The sequence below is a fragment of the Coptis chinensis genome, chromosome 6 (assembly GCF_015680905.1).
Source record: "Coptis chinensis isolate HL-2020 chromosome 6, ASM1568090v1, whole genome shotgun sequence".
Classification (NCBI taxonomy): Eukaryota; Viridiplantae; Streptophyta; class Magnoliopsida; order Ranunculales; family Ranunculaceae; genus Coptis; species Coptis chinensis.
Window position 1 is genome coordinate 10697435 of NC_141461.1, and position 19152 is coordinate 10716586.

Below are 19152 nucleotides of genomic sequence, written 5' to 3' on the forward strand. Positions count from 1 at the left end.
AAAACTTTAAGCTTCTACTTAACATGCAAATTAATAGTGGAAAAAGAGTAGAGCGAGAGAGAGGTGTTGTTATTTTTTTTATACCTTCAGAAGCGTCGCCAAGTATTTTCTAGTGGCTTCTTTAGACTGCAATGAACAAACAAAGTGTTCTGTTTTTTCTCTCCTTTGTTTTTTTTTTTTACTTGTTCGTATTTATAGAGGTCGGGTTGTTAGGGGAAGAGGAAATTGTTGCACCGTGCAACTCTTTTGACTTGACATTGTTTTACTTGTGGGGAGGCTTGTTCAGTTTTTTTCAGGATAGGCGTGCTAGAATCAAAGTGACAATGGTTATAAAAAATGATTTCAGTTGTAATTGTACGTCATGATGAATTTGATAAGAATATGTACGCTAATGCATTTTATTGATTTCGTACCATTTATTTATATAAATACTAGACTCATGCACGTGCTTCGCACGTTTTTGGTGAAATCACAAAGCTACAATATTTTTCTCTCTCAAAACATAGATGGGTCCTGATATGACGGTCGTTATTTACTAGGGGTGGGCAATGGGCCGGGTCGGGCTAGCCCGGCCCTAAACATTTAAAGCCCTTCAGATATTATGGCCGGGTCGGCCCGCCCTAAAAATCAACATAGAGCGGCGGGGCGGTCACAAGTCTAAATCTCAAGCCACGACCACGACCTCAGCCTCTTTAAGGGCTTTAGGGTCGAGCTTTAAAGCGGGCCTATATATTTTCTTTTTTTACTACATCGGTTTAAAACTCATTTATATTACAAAATGTATAATAATCTACAAACTCAAAGTCCAACCAATCTAGTAATAATCCTCAGTATAAGTCCAAAATTTAAAATCTTGGCATCCACAATCTAATGAATCAAGACATCGAGAGTTGAATTTGTTCTTCCTTGTCTTCAAACCTCACTAAAATTACATTTAACATTGAAATCATGTAGAATGAATAATTATATTATCATTTTAAAGGAAGAAGTAATAGATATAAAGAAGAAAACATAATAGTTTTGGTTAAAGAGGTCATGGAAGTTGTTAAACTATTTGTAATATCATAAATTATTTATATAATAGATTCAAACAAATATAATATTACCTTTCTTAAATTTAAAAGTGATTCAAGCTTTGTATATGGAAATGAAAATATTGGCTTTTGAACAGTGATGGAGAAAGGTTTGAGATTACAAATGTCATTTTTCCGACAAAGGGTGTTTTGGTTTTACATATTCAAATGTCCGCTCGTATTTTTCTTTAATGGTGTGGAAGGAAACGCTTTAGTTTTTAACTTGGCTTGGATGTGAATAAAAATATAATTTATAAGAAATAAGTGAGAAAAATCGGTGAGAATAATAAGTTATGGACTTTGACTTGATGATCGAAGGAATAAAGTCTTATTTTTTATTAAATTTGAGTGCTTTCATTCTTCTAGGCGCTTTAAGTTGACAAGTTTTGTTATATAAAACAAGTTATTGGAAGTACCACTTGGTGTAAGTGATAAATTCTGAAAAGACAATGTTATTTTAATTGAAAATATTTAACAAAGAGTTGAATGATTATGGTATGTGTATTTATAGTGAAAGTATGAAAACGGGGGCGGTTAGAGGGCTTGGTTAGGGTCGAAACTATGTTTTAGAATCTTAGCCCTAGCCACATACTAGAAGGCATTAGAGTAGAATGACCCCCTACCTAAACTCTGTGAGGGCTTTAGTTGTGAGGGGCTTTATAGGGCTTAGGGTCTGAGGGTCGGTAGGGTTAAGTCGTTAGGGCCAAATTCCCCCCCCTATTATTTACACGTCTGCCACAGACAAATTACCTTTCTGCCCACAAAAAAACAAATTTGAAATTCGTAAAATTACCATTTTACCACTACTAGAAGTCAAAAAAATAATAAATTTTTTCGAAATTAAACAATTGCCACCGTGAAATCACAAAATAACGATTCTGCCACTTTACATAAAACAACGGATTTGTGTCTGTCACAGGGGCCGAAATGTCATTTCCAACTCTTAAAAAGTATTTTTAGACACTTGTCAATCATTGGTGGTCTTTTTTGACAAAAAATAATAAAATATTAAACAAAATTACTTATTTACCCCTGTGACGTACGTGAAAACACTATTCATTATACCTCATATTTTTCTATATAGTAAGATTTCCATTTTAGATTCATTCCAGTTTCATTAAGTTTAACATTCTCGAGCTAGTTACCAAACAAAAAAAACAGCTCTCCATTTGCTAATATATGAAGCTGAGTACGATGAGACGGCCACAATGTAGTCATATGAAGCTGCTGAGGTTATTTATTTATTTGTTACTAGTGAAAGCAGTGGTAGCTACACAAGTTTTGGCTTCTCTTGATGTTAATAAACGGTATGATCACGTACTACTTTTGAAAATTTTCTTTCTGAAATTAATTGTTAGAAGAATTCGATCTAGAGCTATAGCTACGAGTTTGAGCATCCAATGGCACGACAAAACTGGTAACACTATCAAAGTATCAAGTCTATTTTAATACCAACTAAGCACAACCACCATGATTGTCTTAAAATTATGGTTTAGATGTTCTAGAAATAGTATGAGCTAATTACTACAAAACCACAAGTCATTAGAGTAATTAAGAAGTTTTCATATTCGTTAGGTGGTATACAAATTGGCCAATTAACCATTATATTTTCAGCTTTAGGGACAGAGAAGAAGATTTAAGAACGCCTCTTAAGAGCACTCCAACGGTGTCTACAAAGAGATAATACGGAAATTGATTAGAGTAGGAGGACACCAAAGCTTCATTCAACAAGTGAAACAATAAGGAAACCATAAACGAAGGAACTGCAGCATTTTTTCATTTTGCATATTCAGACCATTAAATCAAAATTCGACTGCCAAATTTGGAAGTATCTACAAAAGGCAGCTTTCTGATGGTGTGCCAGTAGCCGTTCAGGTACTAAAGAATGGTGTAAAGTAGAAGTGTAAAAAAAAATCGTTGACCCATCATCTGGTAGGGTACCCGGTCTTCACCCGCCACCCAAACTTGTTCTGTCCCGCCACCGTTTTTACGCGATCGGGCTATGGGTGTAGGTTCTATGCTCAAACCCGACCCGTCAAGCCGCCCGACCCACACAGTGTCAAAAGTCGTTGACCCGCATAATTTCAAGACTCTAATTCTAATATTTTTGTATTTTGTTTATATTTTATTTTAACTTTTGTAGGAATTTGAAAGATATGAACACAAACTTATGAGTTCAACATCAATTTCAAATATTCATGTTTGAACATTGGGCAAATATCAAAAGTTTAAATTTAACTTTCGAATTTTGGAGAAGATGAATCATTCATCCTTGTATTAATTTTGAATTCTTATTTTAGTTTATATTTTATTGTTTAGTACCATAGATTCTCGCTCTCATCTTCATTTTATCATGCTATGAAAAATAATTAATTTACAAATAATAAATCATAAGAAAAAAATTTCAAATTTACAGATATGGTTTTGGGTTCAAGTTCAAGTTTTTTTATTTTTGTTTATTTTTTATTGATTGATTCCATTTTTTTCTCTATGTTATGAATTGGAAATATATTATTTGCATAATTAGAAAGTTTTTTTTGGGTGAAATTGGATTAAAATGATAATTTCCACCCCACCCGAATGACCCGTCCAAAACCCGCCCCGTAAGCTGACCCAACAGGCCGGGTGATGGTACTAAGACATGACACTTCAACCGCCCATACATGGGGGATCATCTGGATTTGTATTCCTAGCCCCGATTCCCACCCATCACTATTTGGCCCTTGATGATTGACCCAAACCACCAGACATACAATTTGTACCCCTAGTGTGAAGCATGTATCTACATTGTAGTTTATGAGTAGCGTGAACTTAATGGGAAAATTTTGCCATCCAAACTTAGTTAGACTCTATGGATTTTCCTATCTTGGCAGAGGTTCAAAAGCCCTCATCTATGAATACACAGGGGCTAAGAACTTTAGATAAGATTTTATTTGAGAATCAAGAGTGGGAAAAGTTGTATGGGATTGCAACAGGCACATCAAAGGGGCTCTCCTATTTGCATAATGTGCTCATTGATTCAAGTATTTGTCCTAAGATTAAGAATTACAGACTAACTAAGCTTTATAACAAATATTGGAATCCTGTCTCATTCTCAAACTTTAATGTGATTTATTCATATCTTTGCTTTAGAGTTCCGTAGCCCGATAATAACCAATAACAAGCGTCGTTGATGTTTACTGCTTTGGGTTAATGTTATTTGAAGTTCTTTGTAGTTGTTGTAAGAATACTAATGTCAGGGATCACTCCTTTCATATGAAAATTTGGGAGATGTTTAAGAATGGACGATTTGACAAACGTAGGGAGGGCCTTGGCATTGAGGAGAAGGACAGAGTAAAAGCAGAGACATTGTCTTCTGTTGCATTAAGATGTGTCCATTACATGCCCCAACGTAGGCCTTCAATGAGCATTGTGGTGAAGAGGCTCGAGGGGGAGAATCCCACGCTCAAATTTCGAGTCATGAGCAGCAAAGCAGAGAGCAATCTTTAATCTTCAATCTATTTTGTGGAACATGTCTGGAAATATTTCAAATCCTGATTTCCGCAAGTTCAAACCTTAGTCCCACATCGGGCGCTTGAATGTGTTTCTAACACTATATAAGTCAATTTGTCACAGTATGTTTCGCCGAGCTGGGTAACTCCTGCTTGTAACCTTAGTGGGGCATAAAATTTGATGAATTGTTAGGGCATGGGACCTATCAAGCGTGTAGTGCTTCGACCCTGTATTTGTCAGGCCCACCCGAAAGGGGGCATCACAGTGATGTACGGAGTCTAGGCTAGGCAGCGAGAGGGGTACCGCCTAATTAAACATGGGTTAACGAACATTACCCCCCACTAGATGAGCCAATTAGACCCTCCTAAATACACACAAAAATTGGTTTTTTTTTTTTTTTTGTGTACTTAGGGGAGAGACCCTAATTTCCCCTATCTAGTAAGGAGGAAATCTTAATTAGCTCATCTAGGGGGGGTAATACTAGTTAACCCATTCAACATTCAACTTTTTTATTTGTTAAATGACTAATACATAGCCCAAGCCCAACCGAAGCCCAGTTAAAAACGCCCAACCAAATACCATAAAGTCCAACAACCTTTGTTGACTTTAATAATGATCTACTACTCTTGTTGCCCCTTATTATCCTGCCCACACTCCATAAGTTTTTAGATCTGTCATGTCATAAATTAGATCCAAAGGTTAGGATTGCTTTTGGGAGGCCCACAATGTCCTTTTTATTAGATAGATAAAGTTACATTTTTTATATCTTTTATAATCAAATGAATTATTGTAAACTAGGGTATGCCCGTGCCTACGGCTCGCGAGACCTCGACGCGCCTGAGACATTACCCCGACAACTCATCGCCTTCGCCAAAGTACAATGATCTTAAGCGTAAAATATTGACACAAGACCGATTGAAACAACTCAATTTATAAATACAGCCGAAAGGCCATCCCAATTACCCATTATCTATAAGCCCAAATCAATTGGAGCTAATAGTTTATGGGCTAGCCAACAATTTATAAATCCAAATGCAATTGTTGACTTTTGGTTGATTTTTGAATAGATCCCATAGTATTGATTACACTTAACAAAATTACACAAACTCTCCAAACACTTGGATATGTCATGTCACAACTTAGAAAAAGACAATGGCAACCATTGGATGGAGTCTCTGTGGGCTCCACACCATTGCTTTTTATTAGATAGATTGTTAGATATGTTTTTGTTCTCAAGCACTCTCTCCCGTCTATAAAAATCAAATTTGCAAATCCAACCGGTAAAAATCAGCCCCGCTCTTAAGCGGATGTACTTAAACGGACTTTATCTAAATATTGAAATTTCGGGAAATAAAATCCACAGTCGCTCAAAACCCAAAATCTCTCTTATAATCTCTCCTATCTCTTTCGTTAGAACACTCCTCACTCCCACTCTCTTTCTCTTTATATCTCATGTTTTTATGTTTCTCTCATTCTCATTTTATAGCAAGTCCTAAACAAAAAAAAAGAGGCACAACACAAGTTTTGTCGTTATTGAAATTCTTTAAACTTATTCTCTCTTTCTTTCATCACATTCGTTTTCCCCGATTCAAATTTGAAACTAAGAAAGTTTTATCCATTATAGGGACTTGGAAGTATCATATCAATGTTATTTATTATTCTTTGAGAAATTGCATCAAACTTAGGGCAACTCGTGTATCAAAATCAAGAAGTTGAACCTTAGTTTTCAATAATGTTTTGGATGCCATGTGTATTTGTTTATATCAGATTTGCACGCGTATCGATTAAGCAGCGCAGTGGAGGCAGCATGCTCCTGTTGTGTGGTCTATTTATACTCTACTTGGGTTGACCAAGATGATGCAAGACATAGCTTTGGACATCTTTGGAGGTATCTTTTATATTCAATCTTGCATTGCATTACTTTAAAGTTCTAAAGAGAATAATGTATGTTAAAACTTCGGGCATGAAAGTGCTTATAATATAGAATTGATCATATAATTGACTGGATTTTCGACAGGTTTCCTTTGCCCATTTGTTCCACTCCTCCCCATTGTGTGCATTCTTGTTAATGTCTATTTAATGATAAATCTTGGGTGAGTACTTTCTATTCTCCGGTCGTGTGTTGTTTTAATTTATTTTCTTCTCTTCCTGTAGATGTGTAGCAAAGCGTCCTTCATTTTCCATGAATGTTTTGGATTTAGTACCGTGTTGTACCCTACCGCTTAGTAAGGTCTAATCTCATGTAAACTTCTAAAATATTTCTCCTAAACTCGTGAGTCGCACATGGATTCGTGTTTCCATCCGGATGATTATTGGAATATTTGTCTATCTATTGTATGGAAGAACCCACGACTTCTGCTAAAATCACGGTTTATGTGACAACTTCTCGCTGAGGAGATCTACGTAAGCTCTTCGTAAACATTTGGCCTAATAATATAATGAATACATTTCAGTGCTAAGTCTTGGTAGTCACATTGTTACCCGGCTTGTCATATATGAATACACATTTATATTTAGCGGGGTTGAATGACTCCGATCTTGTTTTTATAGCAATTCTTCGGTAAGGATGTTTGAAATTATCTGCTACTTCGAAAGATGTTAATTATTTTCTCTGTTTGATATATGCATTGAGATGTGTTCTCTCGCAATTTATGGAATACTTGGGTTTTGTTGGCAGAATTGGGATCATCAAGGCACCATTACATTCCAAGTCCATTGCAACGGGTTGTTGGCCTTCTAGCAACAAGTCAAGTTCCGTGTTCCTACAGAGGTTCTTCTCGGGCTTCCGCCACCAGCAGCAGATACATACATCTTCTCATTATCATCCCCCAAGTTCAGTGAGGACCACTAGGTGCTGGTGGTCGAAGTGGGAGGTGCAAGTAACTTGCATAATCGCCTTAGAGCCGCACTAACCGTTACGCCTGGTTGCAAGATCACCACCCGCCCAGTACTGCTCAACTCCAAGCACACGGATCATCTTTTCCAATGATTTTCAACGGGCATAGGGGGTAAATACAGCACATGTTGCAAGATCTAATGTCTTGAACGAATTGCCATCGATCAGAATTGAGGCCTGCTAGTCGAATGAGAGGAGCTCTATCTAGTCGCACTCGGGCTCGAGCTTATTCTCACGCTCTTAGCCAATATATGGTTCACCAACTCAATCGATTCAAGCTGCATCACCACCACCACATCATACGCCACCTTTTAGTGTTTCTCGGCAACTCCGATACTCATTTCCAACAACATTAATTCCCATGGATCTTCACAAAGAGGCTCAAACAAGGATTTGGAGGTGCCGCAGCGGACCGACCGGGCTTCATCCCTAGTCATCCTCTACCAGTAGTCCTTTGTATGGATGTGCAAATTTTTGTCACCTGTAGATTGTAGGGTCAATTCAGTTAACAACTTGTAAAGTTTTGGATTTGGAGGTAGTGATTAGTCTAGTGATTGTAAGTGTTTTTGGGTAAAGTTGGGAAAAATATTTGTTCTCAGATCCCGTGCTCTATCTACATGGAGCTTTGTTTCAATGATTTGCATGATTTCTAGAATAATAGCTTCTAAGTTTCATGGCTTAATTTTTCTCCGGTATTACAAACACCAATAGCTTCTTAGAATTTGAAAAGATGGTGCTTATACCTACAAGGAAGAAATACAATGTTTCAGGTTTGGAAGCCGAGTTTGATGTATCGAAAAAATAGTCTGCTCTATCCAAATTTCATTGTCTAGTATGTGAAATTTGTAATTCAGATGGAATTCAATATGTGAACCAAGCAAAACCATACATTGGCTTAAGTAACTGGTTGATAATAGATATAAGAAGCCTTCTTCCTAGTGAAGTCTTTGAACAAATCTGCAATTCACTTTCGTCAACAACAGTCAACAGTTCGGAGACTTCGAACTTTTTGAAACCCGAATTAAAGTAGCCTGGACAAGATAGTTCATAGAAGCAACAAAGGCACAAAGCAATATGAGTATTAAGTAGCCCGCAGATGCGGACTATTATTTAAATTCATCAAGTATGTAACGATAAAGTATAAAGTGGTTGAAATGTTTGTAGTAAATACATTGGATTACAAAAATAAAGAAATGTTAACAGCCGGTATGTAACGATGAAAGCAGTCTGCAATCCCTTAATTCCCTTTCTTGTTTCTTCAAGATGTTAACAGCCCTCATAGAATCCGAGGCCACTTCCACCTTCAATAGTTGTAACCGACACCCTTGCGCACCGAAGTTAAGTGATATATGACAGACCTTGGACTACTAGCAAAACAGAAGGCAAAAGATAAAAAGGGAACTGAAGCACCTCTTTCGCTTAACATTTATAACATATGATGACCTCTGAAATTTACAGCTCGGATCTTCGAGATGTTAATGGAAATTAAAAATGTTGGATATGTTATGGAAATTAAAAAAGAAATCCAAAATGTGACGATTGTGATAAAAGATTGATTACCTGGCAAGAACTTCAAACATGTCAGACAAAACATATCTTGCTTTTTCTGCTCTACCTCCTAACCAAACAACTGAAATGCTTGTAGGTGTTCACTTGTGCAGAAAACTACAAATGCCAAATAATAAACACTGTTAAAGATAGATATAAAAAAAACTGGTTGCCTCGGCGGTTAATAATTTTCCTAACTGAGAGTTGGGCCTCCTTCAGAAAAAGTTAAGTTCAAATCAATGATCACTTGAAAATTGAAATGGTATCAAAGTTTGATGTCGGGACTCGGGAACCATTATGAGGGAGGGCATAAAGGGAAGTAGGGAACCCCATCTCTATATCCATTTTCTTTCAAATTGCCGATGCTCAAGCCTCAAGTAGGTCATGAAACACAATGCAAACAAGTTAATATAACAGGATGATAAATATGTCAGGCTTAAAAATATATCTTTAATGAAAAAAAACTAATAGATCATGATTTTTCTTCATTCAAATGTGATGAAAGAAAGAGAGAATCAGTTTAAAGAATTTCAGTAACGACAAAACTTGTGTTGTGCCTCTCTCTTTTTGTTTAGGACTTGCTATAAGAGAGTGCTAGGAGGGAGAGGAGTGTTCTAACGAAAGAGATGGGAGAGAGAATAAAATAGAGAAATACCGAGAGAGAGATTTTGGGTTTTGAGAGACCGTGGATTTTATTTCGCGAGATTTCAATATTTAGATAAAGTCCGTTTAAGTACATCCGCTTAAGAGCGGGGCTGTATATATATATATAGGATGACATTCTTATCGTTACATCCTTATCGTGACATCCTACTGTTCACCACTGTTCTAAAAATCGGCCTAGGCGGCCGCCTAGGCGGTGGCTAGGCGCTAGGCGGTGCCCAGGCGACTCGCCTAAGGCTATAATCGGTGGACAAGTCGGTTACCCGACTAGGCGGTGCTAGGCGGTCCTACTAAGCGTCCAGGCCGGTCTAGGCGGGGCTAATCGATCTAGTCGGGGCCCATATTTGCTTTTTAACTTTTTTTGAAAAACGCCCAAGGCAAGGCCCAATAGGGCTTATAAGTTATATATCTGTTTGAAAAGAAACATTTATCTGTTTGGAGGTTACTGAAATTAGTCAAATTACTTAATTCCAACTTCGCCAACTTCTTCAACCCGTATTCAACTTCGTTCAACAGCTCGTCCAACTTCGTTCAACAGCTGCTGCTCCAATTGTCTCCCAACTTCCAAGATAAGGTACTAACTTCCTTATCTTCCGTTTTTCCTACATTGTATACAAAATATACTCTAGCTAGGAAAACTAGCACCTTTAATAATAAAGAGGCAGGGAATTACAAGCCAACAGGTTCACGATCATGAGTCTTCTCAATGTGCTGTGAAGCCTGTGATACATCTTATATAAAAGACCCCACGCTTGTTCCATCTTATATAAACAGAAATGGGATCAAAACGTTCAATTCATGCACTTTGATTCCCATGTTTAAGACCAGATTACTACTTCGATTTCTGACGCACCATGATCGTGGTTCCTAAGGAGGCTAACTATCAGATAAATGAAGCACTAAATTACCAAAATTATATATATAACCCTGTACGGCTGTACCTAAGCAATTTGTATAATAATAAATTTGTATCTAACATAACATGAACTGATTTGTACACTGTATGCATGTATGGAACTAACATGAGACCAAATCTCACAAATCGTATAAATGCAAACAATGAGCCTGAGTGTACACTGTAGTGTGTTCTTGGAGAAAATTAAGTGAATGAATGACAACTCATTTAGCTATTTCATATATTTTGTTCGACCAGTAACTTATATGGTTGAATTGTCTTTTTGGGTTATTAATTGTTGTATGATGCTGTGATATTTTCAGTTCAATGGTTGGTAATGTTGCTTCTTCTACGGCATCTAATGCCGTGCCCGAATCTGAATCCGATCCTTTGAAACGTGATTCCGACGATGTTGGTTGGGAGTATGGGATGTTGAGAGATGCAAACAACAAGGATAAGTTAAAATGTAAGCTGTGCAATAAAGAAATTAGTGGGGGCATTTATCGAATGAAGCTACACATTGCGAACATTAAGGGACAAGTAACAGCATGTCCAAAGTCTAACGACGAAGATAAAGCCAAGTGTAAAGCTGCACTAGAAGGAGCAAAAGTTAAAAAGGGTAAGAAAGACAAGCACATTGCAGAAGTAAGAGCAGAAGTTCAAATTATTGATGAAGAAGATGACGGGGTGGTGTCGAGGAAGAGGCCACATACTCTAGGGCCTATGGATAAGTTTGCATCCGCTATCACTCCTGATTCCTCAATTGATGCAAGGAAAAAGATGCGCCAACAAAATATTAATGATGCACTTTGGAAGGAAAGAACTCATAGCGTGCATCAATATTTGTCTCGATGGGTGTATGAAACTGGTATTGCTTTTCATGCTATTGACAATGATAGCTTCAAAAGATTTGTTGAAGCGGTTGGTCAATTTGGCCCAGGTTACCTACCTCCAAGCCAATACCAGTTGAGGGAGCCATTGTTGAAGGAAGAATATGAGCGAACCAAAAGTTCACTCGAGAAGCAAAAAAAAGAATGGGCTACTAGTGGGTGTTCTATTATGACGGATGCGTGGTCCGATCGAAAAAGAAGGAGCATCATGAATTTATGTGTCAATTGCAAGCTAGGCACAACTTTCCTTTCTTCTAAGGAAGTTTCAGAGGAGTCACACACTGGAGAATTTATTTTTTCTTATGTTGATAAGTGTATTGAAGAAATTGGGGCAGAAAATGTAGTTCAAGTTGTGACTGACAATGCTTCGAACAATATGGCTGCAGCGGTTTTACTGAGGAACAAGAGACCACACTTGTTTTGGAGTTCATGTGCCACTCACACATTGAACCTTATGCTTGAAGGGATTGGAAAGCTACCAAGGTTCAAAGAAGTGATTGATAAGGCAAAGGCGTTCACTATCTTCATTTATTCACATCATAAAACATTGTCGATGATGAGGAAAGCTACAAAAAAAAGAGACATAGTGAGGCCGGGAGTTACTAGATTTGCAACTTCTTTCCTGACTTTGCAAAGTTTGATGGATAAAAAAGAGAAGTTGAAAACTATGTTTACTAGTGATGAATGGGGGGAGTGCAAATGGTCCAAGACTGCAAAGGGGAAAATGGCATATTCCACCGTGTTAAGTATGGCTTTTTGGAATGGGGTAACACTATGCTTGAAAGTATTTGCTCCTTTAGTGAAAGTGCTTCGCGATTCTTGTGGAGATAAGCCATCTATGGGCTTTTTACATGGTGAACTAAAGCAAGCAGAGAAAGATATCAAAGAAACATTCAAAAATGTGGCGGCTAACTACAATCCAGTCATAGATATTATCGAAGAAAAAGGCGTTGGTCGGCTTGACAGTCCATTGCATTTGGCTGCCTACCTTTTGAATCCTTATTACTACTTCAAAGATCAAGATATTGGAAAGGATCCAATTGTCATGAACGGGATTTTTCTTTGTATAGAGGAGCACTTCTTCCATGGTGACTTTGATATGCAAAATAAAGTCACAAATGATGAGTTATTGGTGTATAAGAAAAAAGAAGGTGCATTTGGTAGACCCTTGGCCGCGGCGGGATGCGCCAAGAATGATGATAAGTATGATCCAGGTAAGATATTCATTACTTAGTTACTCATTTCCATTCCACCTGATATTATTTAATACTAAGTAACACACTAACACTATTTATATTTGTGTTTATTGTCTTATCTATTGGCTAGTTGGATGGTGGTCTAACTATGGCAATCATACTCCAAACTTGCAAAGAATGGCTTCAAGGATCCTCTCACTGACTACAAGTTCATCGGGATGCGAGAGAAATTGGAGCGTTTTTGAGGGGGTAAGTACTAACCAGAAAGTTTGTAGTAAGTGGTTAAATAAATAAACTAAGAGAGTCAGAGTACTAATAATATTTTAACTTCCATTTTCTTTTGTGTAGATACATACAAAGAAAAGGAATAGACTTGATGCAGCAAGGTTGGAGCATCTAGTCTATGTCCAATTTAATGCCAAACTCATCGACAAGAATAGGAAAGAAAAAGAAGAAGAGGTAGATGTATTACTTGCTAGTGAAGCTAGTAAGGCACAAGGATGGATTGTTCATGGTGGGGATGATGAAGAAGTTGATCCCGGTTCGGGATTTATAGGTGGTATGGTTGGAGAATCATCAAGAGCGAATAATGTTAGAGAGCTTCATGAAGAAGATTTTGTGTCGGATAACGAGAGCGAGGATGAGAGAGATGAAGAGTATGAGTTTGAATCTGATGGAGAGAGAGTGATTGAAAGATATGGAGAGGAAGAATTGTAGACTTAGTGGAGTAGTTCAGAAGTCATAATGTTATCTTTTCGTATGTTTATTTGGATTATTTTGATCTTATGTCATTTTGTTTGAGTTATGACCATTAGGAGACATGCTATGATTTTACTTAACTTTTGTGGTTGGATTACTAATATGTATTTTAAAAAAAGTATATAAAGTTAATTTTACTTTAACTTCTAGGTGTTTTTTTTAATTATTATTATTATTATATATTATATATTATATATATAATAATAATAATTATTAAAAACAACCTTAGCTTCAGTCCGCTCTAGGCACCGCCTAGAAGCCTAGGCTTAGCGCTCTCCACCGCCGACTTGCCGCCCTTAGCGTTTTTTAGAACACTGCTGTTCACATCCTTAAACCCGGCCCACGATCTCAACAAAACACAAAATAGAAATTACGAAGGGTTTCTTCTCTCTCCTCCTCTCCTATTTCTCTCTCCAGCACCGAAATCAAATTCTCCAAAATCGAATTCTCCATTGCAGCTCCTCCAAAATCGAAAGCTATGTCTCAGTTATAGCTTCTGTTGCCAAACCAGAATCCCTGAGAGACTGGGGGGCTCCTGAATTTTACCGTGTCAAGTGACAGCCATTTCTATTTACGATACAGTCGATGAATGGCGATGTGAATTTATTGTGTGTTAAGTAGTCTAAATTACTGTAGGGGTGATATTCTCTATCCAAAGACAGCTTAACATGGTGGAACTAATGCACCGACCTATGGTCCCGTGTCGCATCCATGAGCCAACATCGCGCCCACGGGGCGGTCGCAACATCATGCGAACTTCACGCGGCGATGACCGCACCCCTATCCATAAGCAATCATGGTGAAGGTGTACTTGCACTCATCCTAACTGGCTGGCCATCGGTCACGACGCAAGCTACTACCGCATGCCACTCCTCATCATCCACAAAGGACCTATGTAGATATTTCTCCGTGTGCTCCCATGATCCACACCCCACGGTGACATCCTTTACACGTGGAGGGTGAGATACACTTTCAATCTCTATAAATACCACTCCATGAACTTCGCCCGGACTGATTCTACTCGAGCCCAAATTTCCCCGAGAAAGATAATGTAGGCGATTAAACTCCAAAAGCCGAACTTCGGTCTCACCCATCCATCCATATCAGGTCCCCAAAGAATTTGTTTGTAAGGGAATATCACATCACACCTTTACATTGGCGTCGTGGTCTCCGATTACCGAGAAACCAAACCACCTTCACACTAATCAGTAACAAAAACCAAACTAAAAAGATTCTCAAGCCCACGAAGCATGGTAAGCCTCGAAACTCAATTCAACACTTTGGCGGCCCATTAGGAACAATGAGCGAACAAATTGCCCAACGGGCAAAGAAAACGTCACATTAAGTGCACAAGTAGATACACAAAGCCCACTTGCTGGCACCGCAGAAGACGACGTCATCAACGTCAGTCAACAGATCACCGAGCTAAACCAAAGGCTCGACAAGAATGCGGTCAAGAAGGATTCCACCATGATAGTGCGAAAATGTTGAAAACCTATCGGCGCATCTCCATTTCTTTGCGAAGTACTTCACAAGGTCTCCCCTCGGACTTTGTCAACCACGGTTCCCCACTATATGACCGGTCACATGCCCAGCCAACATATAGCACGATATGCTCAAAGCCTGCGCACTTTACAAATACGCGAGTTCGACCATCTCGATGCGGGCTCTTTCCAAAGAAGCCTAAGGGCGGCCCTTTCGATTGGTTTTCTCCCTTGAGCGGACTCCGCAGAAGCTTGAACGGCTTACCGACTGTTACTCGCAAGCCCGATCGCATACCTGCAGGCCAAGAAGGGTGATCTCAATTCACTCTTCCAACTTCCAACTCTGGGCGGGGAGGAAACCTCAGCTCCTTCTTAAGCGGTTCAAAACGAACTCTTGGACATGGAAAGCGGCCTCAAGAAATCATTTGCCGCGATGGCTTTCACAACCGCTGCCGCACCGTAACACCGACCTAACGGTCGCTTGAAAGACCAACCCGAAGCGTTGGCGAAAATATGCGCTCGAGTGGACAAATACATCAAAAGGCGCAAAAGCTTTGCTAAAACAAAAACGAGAAGAAGAAGAAGCGAGAAGAGGGGCGAAGTTTCACGGCAAGCATCATCCTCTAGGAAGCGACCCGACAACAAGTAAGCAACCATCCGGACCCCAGAAACCAAGAAATGATAAGAATTCGCGTGCTCACGCATCTCCTAGTCACATACTAGAAAAAATCAAGCGTCTTTGCATTCTACCGACCGGAGATATAAGGCAGCCAGCGGATCGCCGGACCAGCCCTATTGCGCTTTTCACGCGCCAATTGCCACGAGACCGGCGTCTGGGGGGGCTTAAGCATTACTTGCAAGACCGATCGGGTGGGCACATCAGCGAGACACTAATATACGGACGCGACTGCGCCCTGAAACTCATGGCTCGCGGGGATAATGGCGAGTCCCCACCCGGACGGAGCGTCGAGTCTCAAAGTCGCCCTAGCCATGGGGGCGCTCCCGAGCGCATCCATCAAGATCGCCGTCGACCGTCCGGAGGCAAAGGCGAGAACCATCCACATGATCACTCTCCAAGATGATTCCGCCTCCGAGTTCCGCGGGAAAAAAGAAGCGGCGTCGCCTCCATGAAGTATACAATTTCTCTTCACAAAGGCTGCGGGTACGTACTTAGCGATTCGAGGCGAAAGAATAGGAGACATCACCTTCTCGAGGTCGACTCGAAAAGATGCGCCTCCCGCCTTAACGATGCACTTTCGTGGTCCAAGTCAAAATCGATGGCTGGACCGTCAGCCAGTTTTGATCGATACCCGGCGACTCTTGCGATATTACGTTTCTACCACCACGATCCAGATGAACTTACCAAAAGTCGGTCTTCATAGACCCCATTGCACCCTCTTGGATTCATGGCTCGAGCCGACCCGATAGGAGATATCATCCTCCGGTCTGGTGGGATCCGGAAGACAAAGTCAACCTTCAACCGCAGCGTTTGGCGTCCTAGATACCAAGTGATCCTACAACGCGATTCTAGGGCGGCGTTGGATATCGGTCACGATGCGATCACGTCCGCGTCCGCGCATCGGGTCATCCGTTTTCGGCCCCAGGGAATGATGGAGCCGAAGCAATCAGTTCGAGGCCCGTCATTGCAACAATCATTACCGCACCAAGACCACGGAACCTCCCATCTCAAACCGAACGAACCTACCAACTATCTGATGGCCAAAGATTTAGTTATATATATATTGTTAGGATACCGTAGCAAGAAGATTTAACATGTCGAGATGGTACAGCTAATTGTATTCACCATGAAGCCGTTGGGCACTAGTTAAGAAGTTGACCTAACACTGGCTGCACGAAGCCAAGTTCAAAACAGGCTTTATCGAGGCTTTTGGGGTTCATCGACCTCCTTCCTTGCATTCCTAGGATAATAGCCATAACACATTATGACAAGAAAATAGGGAATTCACCATAGTGATTAGACTAAATGTCTAAATCTAACAAAAAGAAAATTTAACTCCAAAATATGATGAGGTGCTAGGAAGGCTAAAAATATTCTAAACTAACCACACTGCCGAGAAAAAACTGTAGTAAGTTTTTTTACCTTTAAAGGTCAAAGAGAATTAAGATCCAAAGGACATTAGATAGATTAAGAGAAAAGAATCTCTTTTACAGTCACGAAAACAAGGGCTGGACATCTTTTTCGAAGTCCAAATTATTGAGAATGTTTCCAAGATGACTTTCGATTACTTTGGTTTTCACTTTCTCTTTTCTCTCCTAATAAAACATAAGTTCATGCTCCCACCATAGACAACTAGCTTTATATGCTCGTCTTTTCATTGAAAATGACTTTAATTAGAAATTAGAGTGGCAAATCCCCGAACAGGCAAAAATATGTTTTTCATTTTTATTTTTCCTTTTCACTTTTTTGTGCAAACATTTGTGGTTTTACGTCTAAAAAGGGCAATTTATATCTTTCACGAAAATGGCAACAACGAAGCCTAGGCGGACTGCCTGCTACAAATGCACATGTAACCTTATCTTCTGTATTTGTCTTTTGAAAAATACTTACTCCAAGTCTAGAATGCGCACATGCACGTTCAGCAATTGCACCTACTCTACTATGGTATATTGTACAACACTCACTTTAAACTCTAAACGTCCTTTTAGTATACACAAATCACCTCCTTCTCTAGTCAAAAACACACTCCTCAATAATCCCCGCTTTTATTTGACAATGCAAGTTCACTGGAAATTAAAAGTGATTTAGTTTTGCATATTTTTTTTACTTGTACAGCATAAATGAAATATTTTACGTCACCAACATAGTTCGGGATTTTGGAATTCTTAAAATTCCGACAAATCTAAAAACCGAAATTCATTAAATTTCGATTCTATCATATTTGATTTCAAATGATTTTGGAATTTCAGATATTTCAACTCTATATTGGAATTCCGTTTTTTTGAAAACCAAAATTTTAGACGGAGTTCAAATTTCGTTGGTAATTACAAAGTAGGGTCACCAAGCCCACTGCTCAGCCCTCGAAAATTTTGGGACCCAGACTGGGTGCAATGGCTCCCATTTCCTCAAACAAATTAAGAAAGTGCATAATAACACTGAAATGGGAATAGAATACGCGGATCTGCCAACTGAAAAAGGTCGGCAGACCGAAGGTGTTACCACATAAACGTTTTACACTTTCACTCTGGCGTGCAGTTTTCTTGAACATGGGAAATACCCATTTGCTGTATCCGTGGGCCCACTTTCATCAATATGGGCCGTCTTCTTGTTTCTCTGTCTCCCTTCCTTCCCTCACTGCGTTATATTACTAGAATGGAGTCTGCTAGGGTGTCTTGTCACAACTGCATAGGGGAGTTGAAGAATGTGGCTCCCACTACTGAATAAAAGCATGTATGTAAATAAACTCAGATCCCTCACGTGACTCACCTGATAAATTTTAAGAAAAACAGATTTGTGGATGATTGAAAGGGCGAAAAACGAGTTGTTAAGCTGAAATGAAAAATTAAACTCACATTTGTGGATAGTTGAAGTGTTCAACTATGGGGATTATGGGTTAGAACTTGCATGGTGTATAAACACGTTAACACTTGAGCTCGATCACATTTTACAAACCGTAAATTCCGTTTGTTATGCTATATTTGGAGATGGAAATACAAAATTACTTGCACAATTATTAGTATCAGTTTTACCTCAAAAGATCGCAAACTCTACGTATCTCAATTCTCAAGAGTTAAGACATAATGCCATAGTCCATATAGCAGCGATGTTGATGCGATAAAAAATGTCTACTTATAATCAACATATTTCTCTATCAAAAGCGATGTATAATAAATCATTTTCATTTGTGTCTCTTTGAAATAGCAAAAATAAAACAATTTTGTTGGTCTTCGGCACTTTTGTTGAAAAAAGCCTCATTATGAGAACCAATATATTCTCCCTCCCGTAAGAGCATCATCAACGCATTTCTAAAATCGATTTCTAATGTCACAGTTGACAAAAAATTTGACAATTTTCGTCGTCCAATGTAATGTCAAAACATCGTTTTTTTTTAACAATTGTAAAATCCAAAACCAAATTAGTCAAAATATAGAAATGACTCGCATGGGATAGGGGGGTGGGCAATGGGCGGTCGGGTAGCCCGTCCCCTAAACATTTAAAAGCCCTTTAGATATTAAGGCCGTCGGCCCCCCCTAAAAGTTAAGCATAGAATCGGTCGGCCCTACCCTAAAGTCGATAT

The 19152-nt window shown here is 39.1% G+C and overlaps 1 protein-coding gene across 1 annotated transcript; it reads left to right on the top strand.

Moving 5' to 3' along the window:
* Nucleotides 1-10823: 10823 nt before the first annotated feature.
* Nucleotides 10824-13435, top strand: LOC147491401 (uncharacterized). Its single transcript, XM_086566253.1, has 3 exons — nt 10824-12671; nt 12784-12902; nt 13002-13435. Exons 1-3 carry the CDS (start codon nt 10895-10897, stop codon nt 13368-13370), a joined length of 2265 nt encoding a protein of 754 aa, XP_086422379.1. The 5' UTR covers nt 10824-10894; the 3' UTR covers nt 13371-13435.
* Nucleotides 13436-19152: the final 5717 nt, after the last annotated feature.

What these genes read in the sequence shown, in the direction of transcription:
- LOC147491401 (XM_086566253.1), top strand. Translation starts at nt 10,895, where the DNA reads ATGGTTGGTAATGTTGCTTCTTCTACGGCATCTAATGCCGTGCCCGAA. An exon ending in TGATGATAAGTATGATCCAG is followed by an intron (nt 12,672 to 12,783) that starts GTAAGATATTCA and finishes TCTATTGGCTAG; the next exon opens with TTGGATGGTGGTCTAACTAT. An exon ending in ATTGGAGCGTTTTTGAGGGG is followed by an intron (nt 12,903 to 13,001) that starts GTAAGTACTAAC and finishes TCTTTTGTGTAG; the next exon opens with ATACATACAAAGAAAAGGAA.